The following is a 25,429-nucleotide window of genomic DNA, read 5'->3' on the forward strand; positions in this document are numbered from 1 at the left end:
ATTGTTTCAGTTGAATAAATCTATTTAAATTGTTATTATTAAGGGAATGATTATTTTTCTCCTTCCTAAGTACAACAGAAAAGTTGTCCAAATAAGAATGATTAACCTATTAAACTGGGGATAAAAAAACTAATATGAAAAGTTATTCTAAAAATCTTCATCTACTTGCATATTAAAGTTATACCAGCAAGAATTAGTCTTTATGTAGAAAACTAGGATTTAAATCAAGCCTTACTGACTAGTGATTCAAATTGTGATTTAAATCGTGATTTAAATCAGTTTGATTTAAATCAAATCCACCCTGTTGCAAATATTACAAAACTGACAGTTACAGCTATGACTTGCAGAGGCATGATGGAACTTATAGTCCTGCGGCTCTCAAGTTGCCTACCCCTGGCCTAGGCAATCGCAGCAGAATTGGGTGTGGGTACCTGTCAAATTCAGGTACCCCCATCCCCACCTCCCACTCCCCTAAGGTGCCAATCCCTAACGGGGGACGAAGCCTTAATGGGGAACTTCCTCTTTCGGATGGAGCTTCGTGCGCCATTTAGGAGTTGGTCACACAGCATGCAGCTAATGATGTCACAGCGTGCCGGACCTTCAGAGCTCTGTGCCGCAGCCAAGGACTCCCACGCACATGCAGGAGTGATGCCATCGCAGCTTCGGTCATACATACGGACGAAGATCATGAACCTGGAAGGAAGACAGGGTGAAGATGGCGGCGCAGGGGAGCCGTGACAGCATGGCGCTGGAGGGCTCCGTGTACAGGTAACTGCATACTAGTACATTATGACCTAACCTGCAGGGGGGCCAATTATTTATTTATTTATTTTAGGCAGTTTACTACCGCTTTACTTAGCATCCTGATGACTACAACTTTCTCATTGATTCTTTTGTGTCCTTACACACAGTCAAGTTGTCATAAATAAATTGTTGAATTAGTTGGAGTATAGGAGCACCAAACATGAAAGGTCTGACACTTTCTCTAGAAAAATATCCAGTTCCATCCTGGATCCCTTCCATATAAACACAATATCATCAATGAGCCTTTTCCATAGGACGAAAAGTTGGATGATAAATTCTACTTACAGGTAATTGGAACCACCATGGGAAAGATGGCTCGCACCCAGCTTCGCCAACATGTACAGTGGGGCAAAAAAGTATTTAGTCAACCACCGAAGGAGTGGCTTTGTAGGAAGCATTTCAAGGTCCTGGAGTGGCCTAGCCAGTCTCCAGATCTCAACCCCATAGAAAACCTTTGGAGGGAGTTGAAAGTCCGTGTTGCCCAGCGACAGCCCCAAAACATCACTGCTCTGGAGGAGATCTGCATGGAGGATGGGCCAACATACCAGCAACAGTGTGTGCCAACCTTGTGAGGACTTACAGGAAACGTTTGACCTCTGTCATTGCCAACAAAGGATATATAACAAAGTATTGAGATGAACTTTTCATATTGACCAAATACTTATTTTCCACCATAATTTGCAAATAAATTCTTTCCAAATCAGCCAATGTGATTGTCTGGATTTTTTTCTCATTTTGTCTCTCATAGTTGAGGTCTATCTATGATGCCAATTACAGGCCTCTCTCATCTTTTTAAGTGGGAGAACTTGTACAATTGGTGGGGACTAAATACTTTTTTGCCCCACTGTATATGGCCAATTGGGAGTCCAAAATCACCAATGGGTTGCTGGACGGGAACCTCGCTTTATGGAAAAGGTGATATTGTGTTTATATAGAAGGGATCCAGGATGGAACTGGAGATTTTTCTAGAGAAAGTGAACAAAAAACCCTATAATTTGTAGTTTACCCAAAATATAAGCATACAAAGTAAGTTCCAAGATCTAATGATTTTTTTTTTTAGAACGCAATGCAATTCTGAACAGAACCTACAAAAGGGAAGTAGATTGCAACATCTATATTTTAAACACCATCTGCCACCTCAATAGGTGGTTACTGAACCTACGGAAGCAATTCACCGGCTGTTAAAAAGTTTTTGCAAGTGTTTTTTTAACTACAGATCGAAATGCAACTGCATTGTTTTACCCCAGGATCACAACTAAGTGTGTTCTGCAGCGTTTTGAAGAAACGCAGTACAGTCCATTTAACATGCTTTCCTATGGCAAACAAACGAAACCAGCGCTCAAATCTCCATGCAGACAAAGAGGAATTCACAATGGCAAACGAAGAGGTGCAGCCCTTCAAAGATCAGGAAATCCGGGTACTGATGAACAAAAAACAAAAAAAGGGCGCACTCTCATCGTGCATTACCGTGGTGAACCACGTATTTATTGTATAATCAAATAGATATATACTCACAAACCAAAGGATAATAAAAGCAGTATGAATAGCCCGCAATGGTGATCAATGCAATGCTGTGCCCCAATTGGGGATAAGCTTGATGCGTTTCGGGAGACGAACCCCCTTCCTCAGAGCTGAAGTGTATACACTATTTAATTATACAATAAATACGTGGTTCACCACGGTAATGCACGATGAGAGTGCGCCCTTTTTTCTTTTTGTTCATGCATTCCTATGAGACAGTATGAACAAAAAGATATAGTGAGCGCTCCTAAAAAAAGCTGCTAAAACACCAAAAGGTACCAAAAAAACCTTCAAAATAGACCAGAAATAATATAATGAGGTGTAGCGCTATGGATAATGGTATTATAGTATATAATGATAAGCCGTTATAGGTATGCAATAATGTCCTCTAATAAAGTTCAAACATAGATGGATACGAGAACAGCTCCTTAAGATGATAAAATGACAGCAGATAAGCTTGTGACGCCAACCAATAGATAAAGTGCGCACTCACCGGAAGCACATAAGAAAAGCGCATGTGATATAACCTTCAAGGTATCTGTAGATGGGCAGGTCAATCCAGGTGAACTTATCCCCTATGGTGTAGTCATCAAGCTACGATGGATTGTCTGTTGGATCCAGAGGTCCCCTTAACCACTTGAGCTCCAGAGGATTTACCCCCCTTAATGACCAGGCCTCTTTTTGCTACTCGGCGCTGCACTAATTCAACTGATAATTGCGCGGTCATGCAATGCTCCACCCAAACAAAATTTACGTCCTTTTTTTCACACAAATAGAGCTTTCTTTCGGTGTAATTTGATCACCTGTACGCTTTTTATTTTTCACGCTATAAACAAAAAAATGCCAAAAATTTTGAAGAAAAACAATATTTTTTACTTTCAGCTATAAAAATATATAGTAAACTCAAAGTTGGTTATAAATTTAGGCCAAAATGTATTCTGCTCCATGTTTTTGGTAAAAAAAATCCCAATAAGTGTATATTGATTGCTTTGTGTGGAAGTTATAGCGTCTACAAACTATGGTATAGATACTGCAATTTACGCCATTTTTCTGCTATACAGCGCTGCGCTAGTTTAACGGACAATTGCGCGGTCATGCAATATGGTACATAAATGAAATTTACATCCTTTTTTTCCCCACAAATTGAGCTTTCTTTCGGTGGTATTTGATCGCCTGTGCGGTTTTTATTTTTTGCGCAATAAAAAAAAAAGGCTGACAATTTTGAGGAAAAAAAAACAATATTTTGGACCTTTTGCTATAAAACATGTCCAGTAACAAAAAAATGCAAAAATCAAATTTAGTCATAAATTTCTGCCAAAATGCATTCTGCGACATGTCTTTGCTAAAAAAAAAAAACCCAATACGTGTAAATTAATTGGTTTACGTGAAAGTTATAGCGTTTACAAATGGCGGGAAAGATACTGGGATTTTTAGGGTTTTTTTTATACTAATAATGGCGGCGATCAGCGAATTATGGCGGCGATCAGGGACTTATGGCAGCGACCAGCGACTTATGGCGGGACTGCAGCGGACATTCTGACATTGGGGGGTACTGACTTGGGGTCACTGACATCTCCAAAAACACTAATACAGTGATCAGTGCAAGAAAAAAAAAATACTGACACTGTACTAATGGCAATGGGGAGGAAGGGGTTAACTTTATTTTGCAGGGAAGGGTTATAGGAGTGAGGGGAGTGTTTTACTAGGGGGCGGGGGTGTGTACTGGGCGGGACAAGGCTGATCGAGAAAGAGAAACTGTTCTCTCTCGATCAGCTCATCCTCGAGCTGACAGGGAAGTGACAGACAGCACAGCTACTGCAGCTGTGCTGTCTGTCACGGTTTGCCGCCGATCGCCGGGACATAGCCGCTAAGGAACGGCTGTGACCCGGCGACTGACATCTGGTGCTCAGCCTATATGCTCCTGTTCCTCTAGAGATGATGAGTTGCTGGGGTAACCTGCAGGCTTAATAGCTCCATATAGGAGCCACAAAACAGGTACCCATAGTGTAGTAGGTTCAAAGCTTTACTCAAATAAAGTGCAGTATGCAGAGTGTAATAACATCCAGTAATGACAGGAATGTATCACACTAACCAGAATTAAGATGGCCGCCGGGCTTCCTCCAGGCTCCGGCGGGAGTGTCATGTGCTTTCTGGTTCCTCCTGAGGCCTTTCGTGCAATGGCACTTCATCAGAGGGTGAACCGAGGTCGGTGGATGTTATTACACTCTGCATACTGCACTTTATTTGAATAAAGCTTTGAACCTACTACACTATGGGTACCTGTTTTGTGGCTCCTATATGGAGCTATTAAGCCTGCAGGTTACCCCAGCGACTCATCATCTCTAGAGGAACAGAAGCATATAGGCTGAGCACCATACCTACCTTTAAGGGGACCTCTGGATCCAACAGACAATCCATCGTAGCTTGATGACTACACCATAGGGGATAAGTTCACCTGGATTGACCTGCCTATCTACAGATACCTTGATGGTTATATCACATGCAGTTTTCTTATGCGCTTCCGGTGAGTGCGCACTTTATCTATTGGTTGGCGTCACAAGCTTATCTGCTGTCATTTTCTCATCTTAAGGAGCTGTTCTCATATCCATCTATGTTTGAACTTTATTAGAGGACATTATTGCATACCTATAACGGCTTATCATTATATACTATAATACCATTATCCATAGCGCTACACCTCAGGTTACCCCAGCGACTCATCATCTCTAGAGGAACAGGAGCATATAGGCTGAGCACCATTCCTATGGGACAGGTTCACATCGCCGCGTTTTCACCTGGTGTCAGGGTCAAGGGTCAGGGACTTTTTTGAACGCAAAAAGTTGAGTCTTTGGTTCTATAGACTTCAATAGAAATGCTGCAGAAAAGCATGCAGTGCGTTTTTGCTACGTTTTGCGTTTGAAATCTGCCTAGCAACAAGAAAAAAAACCCCCAAAAAAACAAAAACTCATTTAAAATCAAGTCAAAACGCAGGTGCGAAAACGCAACGCAAAATGCAAGGCAGAAATGTCTCAAACGCAACCTGCATAACTGTGAACCTAGCCTTAAGCGGAGGCATTCACACAGGTGCGTAAACATGAGCTGCTTTCAGATCTGTAACACAAAATCCAAAAATCTGAGTCGAAGACATATACTTTGCGCGCTTATGCATACAAATGGAAGTACAATATCTGCATTTGTAAGTGTGTAAATGAAGTCTAAACATAAATATCATACATTTTTATTATAAATTATCATAAAAACAAATTATGTACGCATATGCATCTTTACATGTTTAACCACTTCCTGTCCGGACACTTTCACCCCCTTCCTGACCAGGGCAATTTTCAGCTTTCAGCGCTATCACACTTTGAATGACAATTGCGCAGTCATGCAATACTGTACCCATATGAATTGTTTACCATTTTTTTGAGACAGATAAAGCTTTATTTTGGTGGTATTTATTCACCACTGGGATTTTTATTTTTTTTACTATGTAAATGAAAAAGTCCAAAAATTTTGAAAAAAAGTGTTTTTTTTTTTATTTTGCAAATAAATATTATTTCATCATAAATCTTGGCCAAAATGTATTCCGTTATTTTTTTAGTAAAAAAAAAAATCCAAATTAGTTTATAACCAAAAATTATCATTTTTAAAGTTTTTTTTTACATTTTTATTTTATTTTTTTATATTATTATTTTTTATTTTTTATTTTTTTTTATTTTTTTTTTTTACATACTGTCACCCTAGCAGTACAGTGTCACCATGGTGACACTGTACTACTTGTGGGGGGTGATGAAGATTTTTTTTTTTTTTTTTTTTTTTTTTTACACTGCTTTTACACCCATATAGGATGTAAAAGCAATCATTTCTCTTTCTCTCTGTCTGCATTCTTGCAGTCATTGAGAAATACTGAGTGAGCTGTGATTGGTCACAGCTTGTCACATGGTACAAGGCTGTTGTGAATAGCCTTGTACCATGTGACCTCTGTGATCATTCAAAGATTTCACACGTAGTAAGCAATGATGTCACAAGTGGCATGTTGCTTACTACTTTGCATGTGATCACTGATTCGCCAATCAGTGATCACATGATCGGGACCTCGTACAGAGGTCCCGTCCGACGATCGGTGTTTCACTGTGTCTGGAGGACACAGCGGGCACCGGATCGCGGTGGTGCGTGCTCCCTGGGAGCGCGCACAGCTAGAAAAGGCGGGTGCCGTTTAGGAACGGCAACCCGCCCCTGGAGTGCCACCGCCCTGCCGTTTATAAACAGCAGGCGGACGGCAAGAGGTTAAATGCATCTATATGCAAATATTTTACTGATCATTATGCAAGAACTTTTCTCCTACAGAACACGTGTGTAACAACATCAGTAACATTTTTACGGTTGGGTGAATGAGGCCTAAGAAGGAACTGTTGAGGAAGCGGAAAGATAGCGCAGGTCCCGTAGGGTTAGCCTACTGGTATTGTTATCTCAAGGTATTAATGTTGGTGTACATGATCTGGTTCCTGGGCTGGCGGCTTCTACACCGCAGAGGAACTCCATGATCTCCTTGGCTTGTAGTGTAATGTAACGAACATTGAAACTGAAGCGCCACACCACTGCTAAGAGGTCCTGATACAACTTCATTTCATTAAAGGTCAGGGGTGCAATTCAAATTCAATCAAGTCCTGATGAAGGGGATGCTCTTGGACCTTCTAAACACGTTGGAGACTTTTTGGTTTGTACCCCCGACTTTAAATGGAATAAAGTTGTACAAAACAGTAATACACTCACATATTTCGGAGCCCTATCTGGCACCCAGAACAATATGCCCAAAGCTTTCTATGGAAAGGCTGCTGCTCCGTGCAGTGCAGCCTGAAGCCGGTGTGTGCTCCAAATGGTGAAAGTAGCGTGACCAGAGGTTCCTGCCCCTACGCGTTTCATCACATCCAGGATGTCATTTATTTGAAGTACTTTATATAGCGCTGTCAATTTACGCAGCGCTTTAAATATATATTGTACATTCACATCAGTCCCTAACCCTCAAGGGGTGTACAATCTAAGGTCCCTAACTTTCACATCCAGGATGTCATTTATTTATTTATTTGAAGTACTTATATAGAGCTGTCAATTTACAGAGCGCTTTACATATATATTGTACATTCACATCAGTCCCTAACCCTCAAGGGGCGTACAATCTAAGGTCCCTAATTCACATTCATACATACACATACTAGGACCAATTTTAGACAGGATACAACTAACCTACCAGCATGTCTTCGGAGTGTAGGAGGAAACCGGAGCACCAGGAGGAAACCCACGCAGGCATAGGGAGAACATGCAAACTCCAGGCAGGTGGTGCTGTGGTTGGGATTCAAAACAACCACCCTAGTACTGTCAGACGGAAGTGCTAACCATTTAGCCACTGTGCTGCCCAGGAAAAAGATTGTTCTGGGTGTCGGATAGTGCACCAAAATATATTGTGTAGAGTGTATTACGGTTTTATTTTTGTTACGTTTTAATTAAATGGTAACACCCTCTGATGTTTTCTCTGGCTTCCTCTCTACTTACATGGGATACCGGGTTATAAGAAGAAGGATATAATACACAATGGGACAGTGTGAAAGCACATCTTGACCTTTCCTTGGTGTGTACTTAGTGGATCAACAAAATCTGGTGAGTTCGGTCCCTGCAGGGGACATGGGTGAATGCACAAGGTTGGAGGAGTGGATATGTGTGCACGTTAATGTGGCATTGTTATAGCACTGGCAGTTTCATTTTGGATTTACATACTTCAAAGGACATTTGAATTTTGATTGTTTACACAATGAATTATTACTGTAGAGATTTGCATTGTATTTATAATTTATTTAAGGTGAGCGCAGCCTTTTGATAAAATTAACACATTTGTTTTAGACCTCCTTTTTCGCTGAGTTGTAAAACTTTATACATCTTCTCTTTAGATTTGGTACTCCATGGCTGGTACTTTAACCACTTCCCGTCCGGCCGCTGTATATAAACGGCCAGACGGTGGCAGTGCAGGGTCAGGTGGCCGTTTATAAATGGCCTCCCCGCACCCTGCTTGTGCGCACTCCCTGGGAGCACGCAGCACCGTGATCCGGTGCCCGCTGTGTCCTCCGGACACAGTGGAACACCAATCGTCAGACGGGACCTCTGTACGAGGCCCAATCATGTGATCACTGATTGGCCAATCAGTGATCACATGCAGAGTAGTAAGCATGATGTCACTTCTGACATCATTGCTTACTATGTGTGAAATCTGTGAATGATCACAGAGGTCACATGGTATAAGGCTATTCACAACAGCCCTGTACCATGTGACAAGCTGTGACCAATCACAGCTCACTCAGTAGTTCTCAATGGCTGCAAGAATGCAGCTAGAGATAAGGAGAAATGATTGCTTTTACATCCTTTATGGGTGTAAAAGCAATCAGTGTAAAAAAAAAAATCTTCATCACCCACCACAAGTAGTACAGTGTCACCAGAGAGAAGGAGAAATGATTGCTTTTACATCCTTTATGGCTGTAAAAGCAATCAGTGTAAAAAAAAAAAAAAAAAAAAAAAAAATCTTCATCACCCCCCACAAGTAGTACAGTGTCACCATGGTGACACTGTACTGCTAGGGTGACAGTATGTAAAAAAAATAAGTAATAATATAAAAAAAAATGCAAAAAAAAAAGTTTAAAAATTATAATTTTTGGTTATAAACTAATTTGTTTTTTACTAAAAATATAACTGAATACATTTTGGCCAGGATTTATGATGAAATACTATTTATTCGCAAAATTTTATAAGAAAAACACTTTTTTTTCCAAATTTCTGGACTTTTTAATTTACATAGCAAAAAAAATAAAAATCCCAGTGGCGAATAAATACCACCAAAATAAAGCTTTATCTGTCTTAAAAAATGGTAAAAAATTCATATGGGCCACAGTGTTGCATGACCGCGCAATTGTCATTCAAAGTGTGATAGCGCTGAAAGCTGAAAATTGTCCTGGACAGGAAGGGGGTGAAAGTGTCCGGACTGGAAGTGGTTAACCAGTTGACCTACTCAGAGCTTTGAAGGCCCTCAACCAGGAAGGCCAGCCTTTTCTTGTAAACAGCCACGATCAAAGCCCAAGAGTCAACTAAATCTGAATCCGCTAGTCATGGTATTCTGGGACGTGGGGCTGATGGAAGGACTACACCAGTTATGAACCTGAAACAGGATTCAGCAACAAGGCAATGACCAAACCAAAGAATAACAATGTGTTGGAATTATTCAAAAGTTCCACGTATGGCTAACAGCACAGCATAGGAAGAAGAATTATCTGGACTTACACTGTTTCCGCTTTCTTTTTTATAGTATTATTGTACTTCCAGTAAATTAAGGCACCCAATCCCAGGAAAAGGAGGATGAAAAAAGACCACAAGCATGCATGCAGACAGGTAGAATCTAGAACAAAAACAACAAAAAAAAAAGAATATTAATACTTCCAACACGCAACAAAAAGCACAAAATATGAATACTTACATTGTATCATTCTATCAGAGTTATGCTTTATAAATGCTCCCAGCTTGCTAAGTATGGAAACAGACCCTTTTATGACCTTTTTTGGCCAACAATCCTGGGCTAGGCGTAATGCCAATGTCTTGAGTGAACAAAAATAGAGTATTAGCATTTCAAACCAGAGTTTATAACACAGCACAGTCCTGTCTGGCAGGATTTATTTCTCAGCTGTACCTGTCCCTCCCTCAGCCTTTGATTGGACAATGAAAAAAAAGAAGCAGCAGACTGATGAGCTCACCTCTGTCACTCTGCTCTCTCCTTCTGTCAGTATGTCCCCTGTTAGCACTGCGGAACACCTGATTGGTTCCTTCTGTTGCTTTTCCCTTTCCTAGGCTGAGCTCTGCTGTACAGGGATTGCAAGAAGCTGATGCCAGGTAAAATTCACGTATGTATATTACTTGTATTGAAAATATAATATGTATCATTATATTAACCACTTCCCGGCCGCCCTATAGCCGTTTTACGGCTATAGGGTGGCCGCTCTGTGCAAAATCGCGTAAATATACGTGATTTTGCACTTCCGGGAAGGGGGCGTGGTCACGCCATTCTGCCTGTGCTGTCATTGGCTTCCGAAGATGTCGATCACCGGGACTCGGTGATCGGCAGAGCAGCTGACAGGGGAGAGATCTGTGAGTATAAACAACAGAGATGTCCTGTCAGCAGGGACATGCTGCTTTTTATCTCTCTGCAAAGCAGGGAGATAAAAACCAGCAAGCCCTGTAGTAAAACACAACAAAGCACATGGTAAAAACGTTCCCTATTACACAGTTAACCCTTTGATTGCCACAGATGTTAACCCTTCCTGCTCAGTGTCATTAGTACAGTGTCAGTGCTCTTTATTAGCACTGATCCCTGTATTAGTGTCACTGGAGATGTCAGTGGCAGTTAGTCAGTTCCTCCCAGTGTCAGAATGCCTACCACAGTCCCGCTATAAGTCGCTGATTGCCGCCATTACAGTATAAAAAAATAAATAAAAATTCCAGTATATATACATCGCCATTTGTGGACGTTGTGACTTTCACGCAAAGCAATTAATATACACTTATTCAGGATTTTTTTTTTTTAACAAAGACATGTAGCGGAATACATTTTGGCCTAAATTTATGAAAAATTTGATTTTTCTTTTTTTTTATTATTGGATGTCTTTTAGAAAAATAAAATAGTGGGGGGGTTTTCTCTGTTTTTTTTTCCATTTATAGCGCAAAAAATATAAAACCCAATGATTATCAAATACCACCAAAAGAGAGCTCTATTTCTGTGAAAAAAATATATAAATTTAATTTGTGTAGAGTGTTGCAGGACCACGCAATTGTCAGTTAAATTAGAGTAGCGCCGTATAGCAAAAAATGGCCTGATCATGAAGGGGGGCTAAATCCTCCGGAGGGCAACTGGTTAATAAATACAGAGCTGCCTTAATTTATTTTAGCTACCTGGAAATTAGTTTTAATGGGAAAGTGCACTCAACCAGCTTGTTCCTTTAGGATGACCCAATAGATCCAACCTTCCTCTTCAGAGACGCATACTTGCCTATCTGACAGTTATGGCCTCCAGAGAATATTCACAACTTACGTTGCAAGTCCTCGCAGTGCCTGTGCAGGAGAGTCCAATAGAAGTCTGAGATTTGTCACCCTGAAACTCTTGGCTGGAGACAGAGGCATATTGGACCCATAAATTTCTATAGGCTTCTACTGTGCAGATGTGGCCAGAAGGCTTATGGGGCAGAATGTAAACAATCCTTGGAGTGTGCAGCCATCGAATCGTATATGCATCCCCGAAGGGGAGGGAGCTGGTTGGGTCTGTTAGGTCAACAAACGGAAAAAAAAGGATAAAGACGTATCCTTTAAAGCAGAACACCAGGTCATTTTAATTTTACTTTTTTGCCCACACTGCATGGGTTAATTGCTCGTTTCTCAAGGGATGCACAAAGCACCTATACTCACCCAATCCTTTGATCCTCCACAAAACAGTGTTCCCCCACGTCCAGTGGTGGAATGTTCCTGACATCTTCACGCCCAGAGCCAGTCTGTAGGTGCGATGACGTCAGGAACAATCCACCGCACAAGACCGCTGGACCCTGGGGGGCAGCAGCCAAAGGGATTGGTCTTGTGATTGGAGAATCAGAGGATTGAGTATATCTCAGCAATATGATCCCCTGGACAAAAATGGGCAGTTAGCTCATGCAATATGAAACACACAGTTGTAATGCAAACATGTTTACTGTCCCACATGCCAAAAGATTTGTTAAAATGTGCAGCCAGTCTTGTAATTTACACACATTTTCAACACAGCTTAGACAGACAGGTGGCAAGCGTAATTCCCGAATAAGCGATGTGGCAATGTTACATCTCCACCGCCAATGGAAAGTAAATTTGCATCATCACCTTGGTCCAGTGAGCAGACATTTGACCCAATAAACCAGTGGTAGTCAATTCTCATGATCTATAGCAGCCTCTCTCAACCAGGGTTCTGTGGAACCCTAGGGTTCCTTCAGAAGTTGGGAGGGGGAGTCATTTCTGCCACTCCGATATGTTTCCACTATCACCAGTTATCTTTTAAGTACACTATAAGGGGGATTATTCACTCTGACCATAAAATGTAAGGTTTGCCATACATGGATCTTTTTTTTTTTTTCTTCAATTAGCCAGTCAAAAAATACTGAACAGATTCCCCCATCCACACAGTCGAGGTAGATGGGGGAATCCTCTCCGCTGTGTTATTGTATTCTGACAGTGTCTTCCACACTCAAAATACACTGATCCAACTTTCAGCTGCTAAAGCACTGATAAACAAATATTTTTCCAACAAGCACGGTCATATGAAGTCAATCATTAGATTGACTTCTCATGAATGGGAATGGCCATAGATGGAATGAAATTCGTCCAGTTCCTTCTGAACCTACTGAATTTTGATCCATTTATGCCCAGCTTAAGCTTAAGTTCCTCTTCCTGACCATCACCCTAGTGTACAGTGAGCTGTAGATGCAGTAGTTTTTAGAAGAGGTTCCCTGAGACTGGAACATTTCAAGGGTTCCTCTGTATTAAAACGGTTGAGAAAAGGTGGCTCCAGAGATTGAAAAAGGATTCCTTGAGCTATCAGCAATTTCTGCCTCTCTAGTAGGCAGTAAGATCGATGGTGTGAGATCTTATGTGATAGGCGAAATTGCTCATTGCTCGAGGAACCTCTAGTAACCTCTGAAGCAGCCTTTCTCAACCTTTTTTTAAATATGGAACCCTTAAAATAATGTTCAGGTCCCAGGGAATCCCTGTTAATAATTACTATATCTACAGTTCATGGTACATTAGTGTGATGGTCAGTGGGAAGAATGCTCCTTACACTTGTGGTCATTGGGAAGAATTATCCCTTTATAAATAAATGGATCTTTTTACCTACCTATACGGGGGATTCTTCTCACTGCCCATCACACTAATGAAACATGAACTGTAGATATAGTCATTAGCTGGGGTTCCCTAGGACCTGAACATTATTTCAAGGGTTCCATAAAACCCTTGAGAAAGTTTGAGAAAGGCTACTCAACAGGTTAGCAGGGGTTTCCTGAGACAGGAAAGTTATTTCAAAGATTCCTCTGCGTAAAAAAGGTTAAACAAGGCTGATTCAGGGGGTTTCAAGTGAAACACAGATGCCACCAAAGGTCCACACATAATAGTAAGCAAATGTAATGGTAAACAAAGCTTATAGAGGCTGTAGATAAGGAACATAAGATGGTTGGAGAATGCAGAAATACTATCAGAGATGGTCAGAGACTAGAGACTTTCTACAAGAGATAGTCAGAGAGGACCAACAAGCTTTAGAAGTTGTTGGAGGCTGGGGGCATGCTTCAAGAAACAGTCAGATTGAGGACCCCATTACATGGGACTTCCAGAGATCACAGCCATAACGTTTCCACATTTGTGCACCCCCCAGCCCCCATGCCATATTGTGCACCCTCCAGCCCTCATGCCATATTGTGCACCCTCCAGCCCTCATACCATATCTGATACTTCTCTCAGTAAGATCAATTTGTTTAAAATCTAAGAAAAAAAATAAATACAAAAGGAGGAAGGGAATAGAAAGTATAGAACAAAGTAAGAACAAAGTAGATAGTGTGAAATAAATAAACCAAGTCTCTAGAAGCCAGGTTAAAGAATATTTTTCCTTCATTGGGTTAAGTAAGCATCTAGGTAGGGGAACCCAGACTACTGCATAATAAGTGGCAACGCGTCACTTGCAGTCCCTGGGCAACATGTTGGGCACAGAGGCAGTAAACCGTAATAAAAAAGCAAGAAGCAGCAAAGTGATCTTATTGATTAGCAAAAGATATGCATATCATAGGAATGGATGAATAAAATCACAAATCCTATAGCAGGTAAAACAGTAAATGTCCATGTATTTTGCCTTTATATTTGTTTGTCTGGAGTGTACGGCTGCTGACTTCCATTGGCACTGCAGCCAATCACAAAAGGGGGTACTCTCCTAAAAGGCCAGTGTATGGGTTGCTCAGCATTTGACCAATTCATCCATGTGCTGGCCTTTGGGCCCACTATGTTGACTTCTGAATGGCTTCCAGTGTCTGTACAACCTGTACCCAGCTCTTATGTGCCTCCAGTGTTCCTCAGTGTTCTCAGAGTCCTTCCAGAGAGTCCTCTGAGTCTCTCCAGAACTGTGCCCAGCCCCTGTGTGCCTCCAGATATCCGCAATGTTCTCTGTCCTTCTGCCTTTTACCCAGCTCCTATGTGCCTCCAGTGGTACCCAGTGTTCACGGAGTCCTTCCAGGCTGTACCCAGCACCTGTGTGACTCTGGTGGTCCCCAGTGCTCTCTGAATTCTTCCAGGCTGTGCCCAGCTCTTGTGTGCCTCCAGCCACCCCAAGTGTTCTCCACGTCCTTACAGCCAGTACCCAGCTCCTTTATGCCTCCAGCCATCCCCAGTTTTGTGTGTTTTTCTATCCCATACCCAAGCTCCTTGTGCCTTCAGTGGTCCCCAGTGTTCTCTGCGTCCTTCCAGCCCATACCCAGCTCCTTGTGCCTCCAGTGGTCCCCAGTGTTCCCTGCGTCCTTCCAGCCTGTATTCAGCTCCTGTGTGCCTCCAGCCATCGACAGTGTTCTCTGTGTCCTTCCAGCCCATACCCAGCTCCTTGTGCCTCCAGTGTTCTCTGTGTTCTTCCAGCCTTTATCCAGCTCCTATGTAACCCTGTGAACCCCAGTCTGTGCTCTGATTCAGTGATCCCACACACCCTTGCCTACAACCTACTCCACTGTGACCCTGTGCGCTCCAGTTTGCAACCTGATTACAGTAACCTCATGTGATTCACAGTATCCCAGTCTGCCCTCTGTGACCTCATGTGTTCCTGAGCAGGCTAACCTGCCCTGTGACCACATGTAATTCTATTCACACCAACCTGCTTTCAGTGTGACCCCAGGCACTCTAGTCTGTACCCTGTCCCAGTGACCCCATGCACACCTGCCTGTGTATCCAGAATCTCTGTGCTACAAGAGACTCATCTCCAATAGCCTACCTGTTCAGAAGATTCAGAGGTAGAGATGTGTACAAAGAAAAAAATGATTTAGTTTTCATTTAAGTCATGTTGAATGATTCGCTTTCAAAATTTCTCTTATATTCGTTGTTTCAAATTGTTTGTATTTTCGAAAGTTATTTCAGAAGATCCGGATTCATTTGTTATGTTGTTATTTCAGTGACTTTCTTGCAATTTTAATGCTTTGCTATTTTGGCCAATCCTAAAAATACAGAGTGTGACGCATATTATTGATCTAACAAAACCCTCTGAAGTCGTAAACCAATTAAACAAACGAATACGAATGAATTTGTTTTCATTCTTATTTTGGATTTTTTGAAATTCGTTAGTGTTGTTATTCAGAGATTTAGATACATCTGAATCTCCGAATAAAGAAAATTTTATCCGAAATGGATTCATAATGAAACAAATCGCACATGTCCAGTCAGAGGACCGCAACCTGAGAGCTGTTGGCATCCAAACTAATTTCTACCATCAAGAGCTCTGGTGAATGCCAGAGAGCTCCTTCGAACCTGCACCTTGGACCTTGTAAGGGGTCTTACATTCACTAATGCAGCAGGCATGCGGAGCTCTCTTTGATTTACTAAAACTGGAGCACTCAGTCTTGAACGGCTGTGCATGATAGCCAATCAGCTTCTAACTTCAGCTTGTTCAATTAAGCTGTGACCAAACAAAACCTGGAAGCTGATTGTTTTCTATGCAGAGCTGCACCAGATTTTGCATTCTCCAGTTTTAGTAAATCAACCCCTCTGTCTCCTCCTCGGTTTTCGGCACGATATGCACAGCTGCTATAACTACATCCTGGTTAGCCAGCCTGCTCCCTAGTGATTACAGACTCCCATGACACTTGAGACATATTTATATTCAGAAGTGATGGGAAACCCAACCTTTTTAGGCTTCCACTAGAGCAGGGGATGGGAAGAAATTTTCCAATGGGAAAAACTGTTCTATTGTTACATAGGTATATAGTTAATCTGGCTGAAAAAGACAAAAGTCCATCCAGTTCAACCAATAAAAAAAAAAAGTTATAATCCTTCACCCACAGTTAATCCAGAGGAAGGCAAAAAAAACCAGCAAAGCATGATCCAATTTGCTCCTGCTGGGAAAGAAATTCCTTCCTGATCCCCCGAGAGGCAATCGGATATTCTCTGGATCAACTTTACCTATAAATGTTATATCCAGTTATATTCTGTGGATCTAAGAAAGAATCCAGGACTTGTTTTAAAGCAATTCACTGAGCTGACCAGAACCAACTCTTGAGGGAGTCTATTCCACATTTTCACAGCTCTCACTGTGAAGAAACCTTTTGAAGATTAAATTTTTTTTCCTCCAGACGTAAAGAGTGCCCCCTTGTCCTCTGTGATGACCTCAGGGGGAATAGCTCTACACAGAGTTCACTATATGAATGACTGATGTATTTATGCATGTTGATCATATCCCCCCTTATGTATTATACATGGAGATCATATCCCCCCTTATGTATTATACATGGTGATCATATCCCCCCTTATGTATTATACATGGAGATCATATCCCCCTTATGTATTATACATGGAGATCATATCCCCCCTTATGTATTATACATGGAGATCATATCCCCCCTTATGTATTATACATGGTGATCATATCCCCCCTTATGTATTATACATGGAGATCATATCCCCCCTTATGTATTATACATGGTGATCATATCCCCCCTTATGTATTATACATGGTGATCATATCCCCCCTTATGTATTATACATGGTGATCATATCCCCTCTTATGTATTATACATGGAGATCATATCCCCCCTTATGTATTATACATGGAGATCATATCCCCCCTTATGTATTATACATGGAGATCATATCCCCCCTTATGTATTATACATGGAGATCATATCCCCCCTTATGTATTATACATGGAGATCATATCCCCCCTTATATATTATACATGGAGATCATATCCCCCTTATGTATTATACATGGAGATCATATCCCCCCTTATGTATTATACATGGAGATCATATCCCCCCTTATGTACTATACATGGAGATCATATCCCCCCTTATTATACATGGAGATCATATCCCCCTTATGTACTATACATGGAGATCATACCCCCCCTTATGTATTATACATGGAGATCATATCCCCCCTTATGTATTATACATGGAGATCATATCCCCCCTTATGTATTATACAAGGAGATCATATCCCCCCTTATGTATTATACAAGGAGATCATATCCCCCCTTATGTATTATACATGGAGATCATATCCCCCCTTATATATTATACATGGAGATCATATCCCCCTTATGTATTATACATGGAGATCATATCCCCCCTTATGTATTATACATGGAGATCATATCCCCCTTATGTATTATACATGGAGATCATATCCCCCCTTATGTATTATACATGGTGATCATATCCCCCCTTATGTATTATACATGGAGATCATATCCCCCCTTATGTATTATACATGGAGATCATATCCCCCTTATGTATTATACATGGAGATCATATCCCCCCTTATGTATTATACATGGAGATCATATCCCCCCTTATGTATTATACATGGAGATCATATCCCCCCTTATGTATTATACATGGTGATCATATCCCCCCCTTATGTATTATACAATGTTATCTTTACGCTTCCCCTTCCCTGGTACAATGTCTTTCAGAAGGTGCTGCAACCTATTCCATTCAAAGGTCAGAATATTCAACAGAAACCTTTAACCACTTGCCTACCAGGCACTTATACCCCCTTATTTACCAGGCCAATTTTCAGCTTTCAGCGCTGCCGCACTTTGATTGACAATTGCGCGGTCATGCAACATTGTACCCATATGAAATTTTGATCATTTTTTTCTCACAAATAGAGCTTTCTTTTGGTGGTATTTAATCGCCACTGGGCGCTTTACTTTTTGCGCTATAAATTAAAAATTGAAAAAAATTGAAAAAAAAAAAAAAGTTTGTTTCTATTATAAAATTTTTCAAACAGGTATTTTTTCTCCTTCACTGATGTGCGTTGATGAGGCAGCACTGATGGGCACTGATAGGCGGCACTGATGGGCACTGATAGGCAGCACTAAAGGGCACTGATAGGCAGTACTAATGAGGTGGCACGGATAGGCGGCACTAATATGCAGCACTGATAGGCGGCACTGATAGGTGACACTGATGATGGGTACTGATAGACGGCACTGACTGGCATCACTGCTGGGCACTGACTGGCACAACCCCTGGGCACTGACTGGTGGCACTGACTGGCAGCACTGCTGGGCTGCACTGGTGGGTGGCACTGGTGGGCAGCACTGGTGGGTGGGCACAGGTGGGTGGCACTGGTGGGCACAGGTGGGTGGCACTGGTGGGCACAGGTGGGTGGGCACAGGTGGGTGGCACTGCTGGGCACAGGTGGGTGGCACTTCTGGGCACAGGTGTGTGACACTGCAGAGTGGCACAGGTGGGTGCACTGCTGGGCACAGGTGGGTGATCTGCTGGGCACAGGTGGGCGGAGCTAGTGGGCGCACTGCTGGGCACAGGTGGGCGGAACTTGCGGGTGGCATTGCTGGGCACCGATCATCAGGGCACTGATCATCAGTGCCCTGATGATCGGTGCCGATCCCCGCTCTGACAACTGCCGGTTCTCGGCAGTACTTTCCTCACGATCTGACAGCGTGAGGAAAGTGCAGCCGAGAACCGGCACTTGCATTTCCCTGTGATCAGCGTGTCATTGGACACCGCTGATCACGTGGTAAAAGGCCGGTATGATTGGCCTTTTACCACATCACGTGATCAGCTGTGTCCGTAGGAAACAGCGATCACGGAGATCGCCGGGTGCGCACCCCAGCGTGTTTTGGGAGGACGTCATATGACGTCCACTCAGAACTGGCCGGCCGCAGTTTAGCCGTCATTCGGCTATCTGCGGTCGGCAACTAGTTAAATAGACAATTTCCAAAGCAAACCTCTGCCAGGAAACTTCTGTCATGTGGAAATTTTAGACAGCAAGAAGATGGAACATCTTTACATTAAATCATGTCAAGGTGAAATTATTTTCCAATATGTACAAATTGAACTATGAATTCTCTGTATCTGGCAAAATGACGGGAAATACAAACAGGCATCATAGAGTGCCAGGACATACAGGTGTGCTCAAAAGTTTGCATCCCCTTGCAGAAATGGTAGTTTCCAGTATGTATAATTTAAAAAAAACACAAGTTAGCAGGCAAAACACATTTCTTTTATTTCTTATGGCATTCATATTCAGCTGTAGGTCATAATAGAATGGAACAGTCTTACAACAAAACATGGCAACAAGTAAACAAATTAAATGCCCCCTGTTCAAAAGTTTGCATCCCCTTAGTTCTTAATCCTGTGTTCTGCCCCCTTTAGCATCAATGACAGTGTACAGTCTTTTGTAATAGTTGTCTATGAGGTCCCAATTCCTGCAGGTGGCAAAGCTGCCCATTCTTCTTGGTAAAATGGCTCCAGGTCATGAAAAATCTTTGGTCATCTTGCATGAACCACACATTTTGAGATTTCCCTACAGTGGCTCGGTGATGGGAGTCACTTTGGGTGGGGGGCCCATGGAACCCAGCTCACTTTGGAGGGGTGGGGAGACCCCTGTCTCAGCTCCTCATATCCCTCTTATGTGTAAGTCACCCGGTGTCTGTTAGGGGTACAGGGTGATCTGTCCTAATATTGGGGTGGGGGGTTTTTCATTGATTAATGCCATGTGTTTGTATCCTATTCTGTTGTGTGTCTTGCTTGGGAACAAACTATTATGGGATGTATGTGTTTGTGTATTGGCTGGGGGGGGGGGGGGTTTCCGGCAGCCCTTCCCCCTGATGGGACGGTCTGCTGATTTGTCTCGTTACTGGGTGTGTATTGCCCCGCCCTGTATATGTATCTGTGTTAAAATAGTCTATTTCCTGATTTATTTCAAGACTGATCTTGTCTAGTCTCGTATGGTTAGCGGTGGTGTCCGTGGATCTGTGTTCGAACAGGGAAGCAGGAGAGAGGTGAGTTGGGGAGACCCCTGTCTTAGCTCCCCATATCCCTCGTATGTGTAAGTCACCCTGTGCCTGTTAGGGGTACAGGGTGATCTGTCCTAATATTGTATAGACATGTCTAGGAGATAGGTGGGATGGGGGGTTGTGGATTGTTTGGTGACATGTGGTTGCATTCCATTGTTCTATTGTTTGTCTTACTTGGGAGCAAACTATTATCGGATGTATGTGTTTATGTGTATTAGCTTAGTGGGGGGGGGGGGTCTCCAGCAGCCCTCCCTCCTTATGGGACTGTCTGCTGGTGTGAAGTTTGAATACATGTGTGTCTCTTGTTACTAAATGTAGATTGCCCCACCCTGTGTCATTATGCAGGGAGGGGGGATTTGTCCCTTGAATGTCTATATCTTGTATCTGTGTTCAAATAAACTAGTCTACTTTCTGGTTTACTTCAAATCTGTGGTGCCTGTTGTTGGTGTTCGGACGGGGAAGCGGTATTCTAAATGGAAGTACTCAGCGCGGACTGGGTCGGTTCCGTTACAGGCTCTATGTTGAAGCATCTATCTTGGTAGGGACAGGGCTTTGCGTCCTCATTTTAGAACTGCCTCCCCGATGACTGGTGATCTAATGACTGGCTGGTAACAATCAAGAAGCAGCAGAAAAAGTAGCAAAATCAGAAGGAATAAAGCAGAAGTAGGGTGATCCATGCACTGATAGTTCCGCAGGTACAGCTTCCTTTCCAGCAAGGAAAATAGTGAGCAGCACAGTAGTGCATACCTCCCAACTGTCCCTCATTTGGATGGACAGTTCCTCTTTTAAAACCAAATCCCTCTGTCCCTCTTTCCTTTTCGGATGTCCATCATTTTTGACAGATGTGCAGGCCACAAAAAATGCAATACTTCACTACCAAAAGTGTTTCACTACACTAAACATTTCACACACACCTTTTTATCATCACATTATTATTGTGAAAAGCCAGTACAGTGTAAAGGAAACCTTGTGATTAAAAAAAAAAAAACATTTTTATTGGGTTAACCAGTCATTTTTTGCTGATTAAGTCTTAAAGGACCACAGAACTGGGGCATGGGAGGGGGTACAGTGGACTAAAAAGAAACAACCCCATGGTGACAATATAAATATAATATTAATCATAACACATCAATGGAGACCTGTACAAAAGAGTCAGGGCTTTTTTTCAGTGGGAATACGGGGGGGAACGCAGTTCCGGCAACTCCAGGACTCCTGTTGTGGCTGCCAGGGGTCTATTGTTGCTGGGGGGGATCTGTTGTTGCCAGGGGGGTCTATTGCTGCTGGCTGCAGGGGATCCATTTTACAGCTGTTCTTGTTATCATTAACAAATTATTATTACATTGAGTTTATTTAGCGCCAAAGGGTTTGCTCAGCGCTGTACAATAGAGGGGGGGACAATACATGAAACAGTACAGCAACAACAAACAGCACACGAGGGGTTAGAGGGCCCTACTCTTTCGAGCTTACAACCTAGGAGGGAGGGGGTAGTGGTACAGGAGGAAGTGGCTGTGGGGGATGGAGTGGTGGGAGGAATGAAAGAGAACGGCTGTTAGGTGAGGGTGGGGTAGGCTCCCCTGAAGAGGTGGGTTTTCACGGAGTGCCTGAAGGTGGCAATCTGATGGACTGGGGTAGTGAGTTCCAGAGGATGGGGGAGGACCTGGAGAAGTCTTGCAGTCGTGCGTGGGAGGAGGAGACCAGGGAGCAAGATAGAAGGAGGTCCTGTGAGGAGCGAAGGGTACGGGTAGGGTGGTACTTGAGAATCAGGTTGGTGAGGTAGGTAGGGGCAGTGTTGTGAATGGCTTTGTAGGTCAGAGTTAGTAGTTTGAATTTGATGCATTGGGCAATCGGGAGCCAGTGGAGGGATAGGCAGAGGGGGGTGGATTCCAAATTACTTAGCACAACAACATGATACTTGGTTCAGCATTCTCTAAAGTGGGCAGTACTGGGAAGTGGAACCAATGGATGGTGCTGGAAGGTAGGTGGGGGTGGAGAAAAGGCTGACTCAGATGGGGGGGGTGGTTCCTGCACCTATTGTCTGAGAAAAAAAGCCCTGAAAAGGGTCATTTGCCGGCAGCAGAAGATAGTCAACACATCGCCATATGGGGAAAATATGCCTACTTCAGGGAAGCCAATACATGGAAAAGATACATGCATCTATTTGGATAAAAGAAGAAGGGCAAATGTGTGTTCAATATATGAAGCTAATCCAGACCTTCATTATCTATGTACAGGTATCGGCAGATTGCAGCCAACGACCCCAGATTGTGTTTTAATAGGGCAGCCTTTATTATCATATACCATTTTCTTTAAAAGGCAGGATGTTATTCATATCCGCCATCCATTCCTCCAATGTAGGAGGAAGAGTCTGCATCCTATGGCGGGCTACCAGTTTCCTGGCACTAAAAGTTTCAAGTAAAAACAAACACAGTCAAATACTTACCAGCACCTGCGTCAGGCAGAATTTCCAAAGGGCACGGTTTGGGATCCAAGGAGACAGGGGAACCCATATCGTCATGTAAGAACTAGATCACCTGAGTCCAAAATCTAATTTATCCATGGGCAGTGCCAGAGCAGATGTGTGAACCTATAGGAGGAGCCCTTGTACGCCTTGTCGTCACGCCGCCGGATCAGGAGGTCTGGCGGCCACCATTTGTATTATACTGGTCAGTGTATTCAGCAACTTTATGCTGCAATGCTACTCACAGTCACCCTGTGTGTTTTATACCTGTGTATGTACACCACCTATACCTCTTATCTTTATGCTCAATAAATCTATTGAATACTACACTATGAGCATCTATATTTTTATTGCTCTGCACTGAGCTTTCACTCCCCAGCCCAGGATTCCAGGTGACCTGTCCAGGCCTAAGAAGCGAGTCATAGACCAGACCGGCATATCCACTACCCATTACCAAATGAGGGGACCTTCTGAGGATCATCCTAGTACCAGGCAGTACCTGCACGGGACCTCCGGCCATTTGTGATCTCTTTATGCACATTAAGATTGCGCTTCTGGTGAGTGGGCAATCTTTCCATACTTTTTCACCTGGATACCGGATCAGTTTTCACACTGGGCTAATCGAGTCATCATATGATATATTATATTGGACTCTTCGCTTATACTCATACAGAAGTGTTTATATAGGATCTGTTCCTCATTGGATATCTTTCATTTTAGCGCTGCACTTTATTTACATTTGCTTGTTATAGAAAGGTTTTGTGGTTCCTTTTGGTGCATATAGCTGCTCCCATGTGCGCTCGCTAGGTCTCACATATAGATGTGTGAACCTGCCTGGGGATAGAAGGCATGTGGGGCAGGAAGAATCCTAAACAGGAACTTTACTCTGTTTTTAAAATAATAAAAATCAGCAGCTGCAAATACTGAAACTGAGGATTTATAAGAAATAGACAGACACTTTGTAGATGTTTTGGTGTTCATGGGCCTGGCTACGGTATCTGTCAAGGTTTTCTGGATTACAACACTGGCTGAAGAGAATTACTAATTTATTAGTACCATTTATTTACATTAGCTGCTTCCTTTTAGCTAAAGTACAGTAATTTCCTCACACAAAACAAGAACTTTAGTTGCCCTTAAAAAATGAACAATTGTTCTACAAACTCATTCCACTTACAGAATGTGTAAAAATGGCAATGCGCCTACATAATACACTGCTAAAAAAAAATTAAAGGAACACTTTGAAAGCACATCAGATCTCAATGGGGAAAAATCTCATGCTGAATATCTATACTGATATGGACTGAGTGATGTGTTAGGAACATAAGGATGCCGCATTGTTTGATAGAAATGATAATGATCGACCTACAGAGGACTGAATTCAAAGACACCCAGAAAACCAAAGTGAAAAATGATGCAGCAGGCGAGTCCATTTTGCTGAAATTTCATTGTAGCAACTCAAAATGGTCCTCAGTAGTTTGTATGTCCTCCACTTGCTTGTATGCATGCCCGACGTCGTCGAAGCATGGTCCTAATGAGATGACGGATGGTGTCCTGGGGGATTTCCTCTCAGATCTGGACCAGGGCATCACTGAGCTCATGGACAGTCTGAGGTGCAACTTGGCGGCATCGGATGGACCGAAACATGATATCCCAGAGGTGTTCTATTGGATTTAGGTCAGGGGAGCGTGGGGGCCATTCAGAGGTATCAATTCCTTCATCCTCAAGGAACTGCCTGCATTCTCTTGCCACATGGGGCCGGACAATTTCGTGCACCAGGAGGAACCCAGGATCCATAGCACCAGCGTAGGGTCTGACAATGGGTCTAAGGATTTCATCTCGATACCTAATGGCAGTCAGGGTGCCATTGTCTAGCCTGTAGAGGTCTGTGTGTCCCTCCATGGATATGCCTCCCCAGACCATCACTGACCCACCACCAAAACAGTCATGCTGAACCATGTTACAGGCAGCATAACTTTCTCCATGGCTTCTCCAGACCCTTTCATGTCTGTCACATGTGCTCAGGGTGAACTTGTTCTCATCTGTGAAAAGCACAGGGTGCCAGTGGTGGACCTGCCAATTCTGGTGTTAAATGGCAAATGCCAATCGAGCTCTATAATGCCGGGCAGTGAGCGCAGGACCCACTAGAGGACATCGGGCTCTCAGGCCACCCTCATGAAGTCTGTTTCTGATTGTTTGGTCAGAGACATTCACACCAGTGGCCTGCTGGAGGTCATTTTGCAGGACTCTGGCAGTGCTCATCTTGTTTCTCCTTGCACAAAGGAGAAGAAACCGGTCCTGCTGATGGGTTAAGGACCTTCTACGGCCCTGTCTAGCTCTCCTAGAGTAACTGCCTGTCTCCTGGAATCTCCTCCATGCTCTTGAGACTGTGCTGGGAGACAGCAAACCTGGCAATGGCACGTATTGATGTGCCATCCTGGAGGATTTGGACCGCCTGTGCAACCTCTGTAGGGTCCAGGTATCGCCACATGCCACCAGTAGAGACACTGACCCTAGCCAAATGCAAAACTAATGAA

The 25,429-nt window shown here is 42.9% G+C and overlaps 1 protein-coding gene across 4 annotated transcripts in view; it reads right to left on the reverse strand.

Moving 5' to 3' along the window:
• LOC149450488 (nectin-1-like) overlaps positions 1-25,429 on the reverse strand; it is a 170,914-nt gene that overhangs the window by 60,006 nt on the left and 85,479 nt on the right. For 3 of the 4 annotated variants that reach the window (XM_089691936.1, XM_089691935.1, XM_089691937.1), the window contains exon 6: positions 9,649-9,763. The exons of the other annotated variant lie outside the window; for it this stretch is intronic. In XM_089691936.1, coding sequence (XP_089548062.1) covers positions 9,649-9,763 — 115 coding nt within the window. The remainder of the gene's footprint in view (positions 1-9,648; positions 9,764-25,429) is intronic. 4 annotated transcript variants of the gene reach the window in all.

Source organism: Staurois parvus, unplaced genomic scaffold (assembly GCF_062004578.1).
Source record: "Staurois parvus isolate SC_StPar_1 unplaced genomic scaffold, SC_StPar_1.0 ptg000574l, whole genome shotgun sequence".
NCBI classification, from domain to species: domain Eukaryota; kingdom Metazoa; phylum Chordata; class Amphibia; order Anura; family Ranidae; genus Staurois; species Staurois parvus.